The 1,513-nt window shown below is 41.0% G+C and overlaps 1 protein-coding gene across 1 annotated transcript in view; it reads right to left on the reverse strand.

Annotated features, from left to right (window-relative positions):
- Window positions 1-228: 228 nt before the first annotated feature.
- Window positions 229-1,513, reverse strand: part of LOC108798398 (caspase-10-like) — a gene marked incomplete at its 3' end in the record, with an annotated part of 8,012 nt that continues 6,727 nt past the window's right edge. Inside the window, exon 2 of the mRNA XM_018570147.1 lies at window positions 229-325. Coding sequence (XP_018425649.1) covers window positions 229-325 — 97 coding nt within the window. The remainder of the gene's footprint in view (window positions 326-1,513) is intronic.

A 1,513-nucleotide genomic window follows, 5' to 3' on the forward strand; every position in this document is an offset into this window, starting at 1 on the left:
TATAAATGCAGAACTGTGCACATACAGTGGGGGGAATTTATCAAAACTGGAGCAGACAAAATCTGGAGCAGATTTGCACTGCAGCCAATCAGCTTCTATCTCTCATTTTCAAATCTTACCTGGGCAAACTGAATAGAGATGCTCCAGAATCTGTTTGTTCCAGTTTTGATAAATTCCCCCCAGTATATCAATACAATACAAAAAAATAAGTCAGGTTTATTGTTTCACCTTGTTTTCCGTGAATCTGCCTTGAATCTTTAGAAGAAAAATTATACTTCTTAGGTCCTCCTTCGTTATGCTTTCGGAAAGTTCAAAAAGCATTCTCCTGTAGTTATGAGAGAAAAGGCAAACAACATAGTTAAATATAGACTAATTGATTTCACGATAATCACGTCTTTGCATAGCTTCTCTCCTCAGTTTGTTCAGTTAAGATTTGAAAATGAAAGAGGGAAGCTGATTGGTTGCCATGCACAGATGCTCCAGTTTTTGTCTGCTCCAGTTTTGATCCCAATATCAATGAGATTATCAGCAGACGAATAACATACAAGTTTTCCAATGTCGAAGACAATCCCCTACTTTACATTTCAATCCCCTTAACAAAGTTGCCCAACCTCCTTAACTACTGAACACTGAAAAATGGCCTGGCCAGGTATGGGATCTAAACACCTGGTCTTCAAGCAGTTAAAGCACTCAAAACATTTAGGGACATACAGTATCAGGCCTCAATGTGAATCCCCTTAAATCTGAACCTTTAATTATAAATCTGCCAGACAGTATAATATCCCAGCTCAAAAACTATTTTCCTTCTCATAGCACAATTAAGCCCTCCCCTATCTAGGCAATAAGTATATTCCATTATTTATTTAAAAAAAAAAACTATAAAGGATTTGGATATATAGGCCATATACAATTTATTCTGGATTGAAAGGATGAATTAAGTAAAAGCGATGCTACTTCCAAAATTGATCTATTATTTCCGTGACTTGCTCATCAATATACTCCAGAAGAAAATCAAAAGGTTCCAGTCCTAATTAATTAAATTAAATGTATATGGGGCTCTAGGGGATGTAGACTCTCACCTTATTGCCGGGGCAGCATAGCGGGCTGCTAGATGAAGTTGGCTAGTAATTGTATATACCAGGGCTCAAAATTTCCACTCGCCTGCTCGCATTTTGCGAGTAAAAATAAGGTGAGGGTGGAAATTTGGGTCTCCAAGTACTGGCTCGCAATCGGATGCAGACGGCAGAGCAGCTCCTGTCAGCTCCGGCTTCCTTCGGCCGGAACTCTGACAGTTCTGAGCTCCGGCCAAAGGAAAGAATGTCTGTGAGGAGGATCGATCCCTGCTAATCCGGGGGTGATAGTGAGGTCTGCTGCAGAACTCTCTAATCACTCACAGATAAACCAGGGATCGATCCTGCTCACAGCCTCCTCCCTGCAAAGACGTGAACAGGTGAGGGGGCTGGGGGGGAAGGGGTTGAGTGTATTATAATTTTGCGTGGGGGGTTAATAAGGG

This window comes from Nanorana parkeri, unplaced genomic scaffold, assembly GCF_000935625.1.
Source record: "Nanorana parkeri isolate BGI_ZX_2015 unplaced genomic scaffold, ASM93562v1 scaffold1465, whole genome shotgun sequence".
Lineage (NCBI taxonomy): Eukaryota > Metazoa > Chordata > Amphibia > Anura > Dicroglossidae > Nanorana > Nanorana parkeri.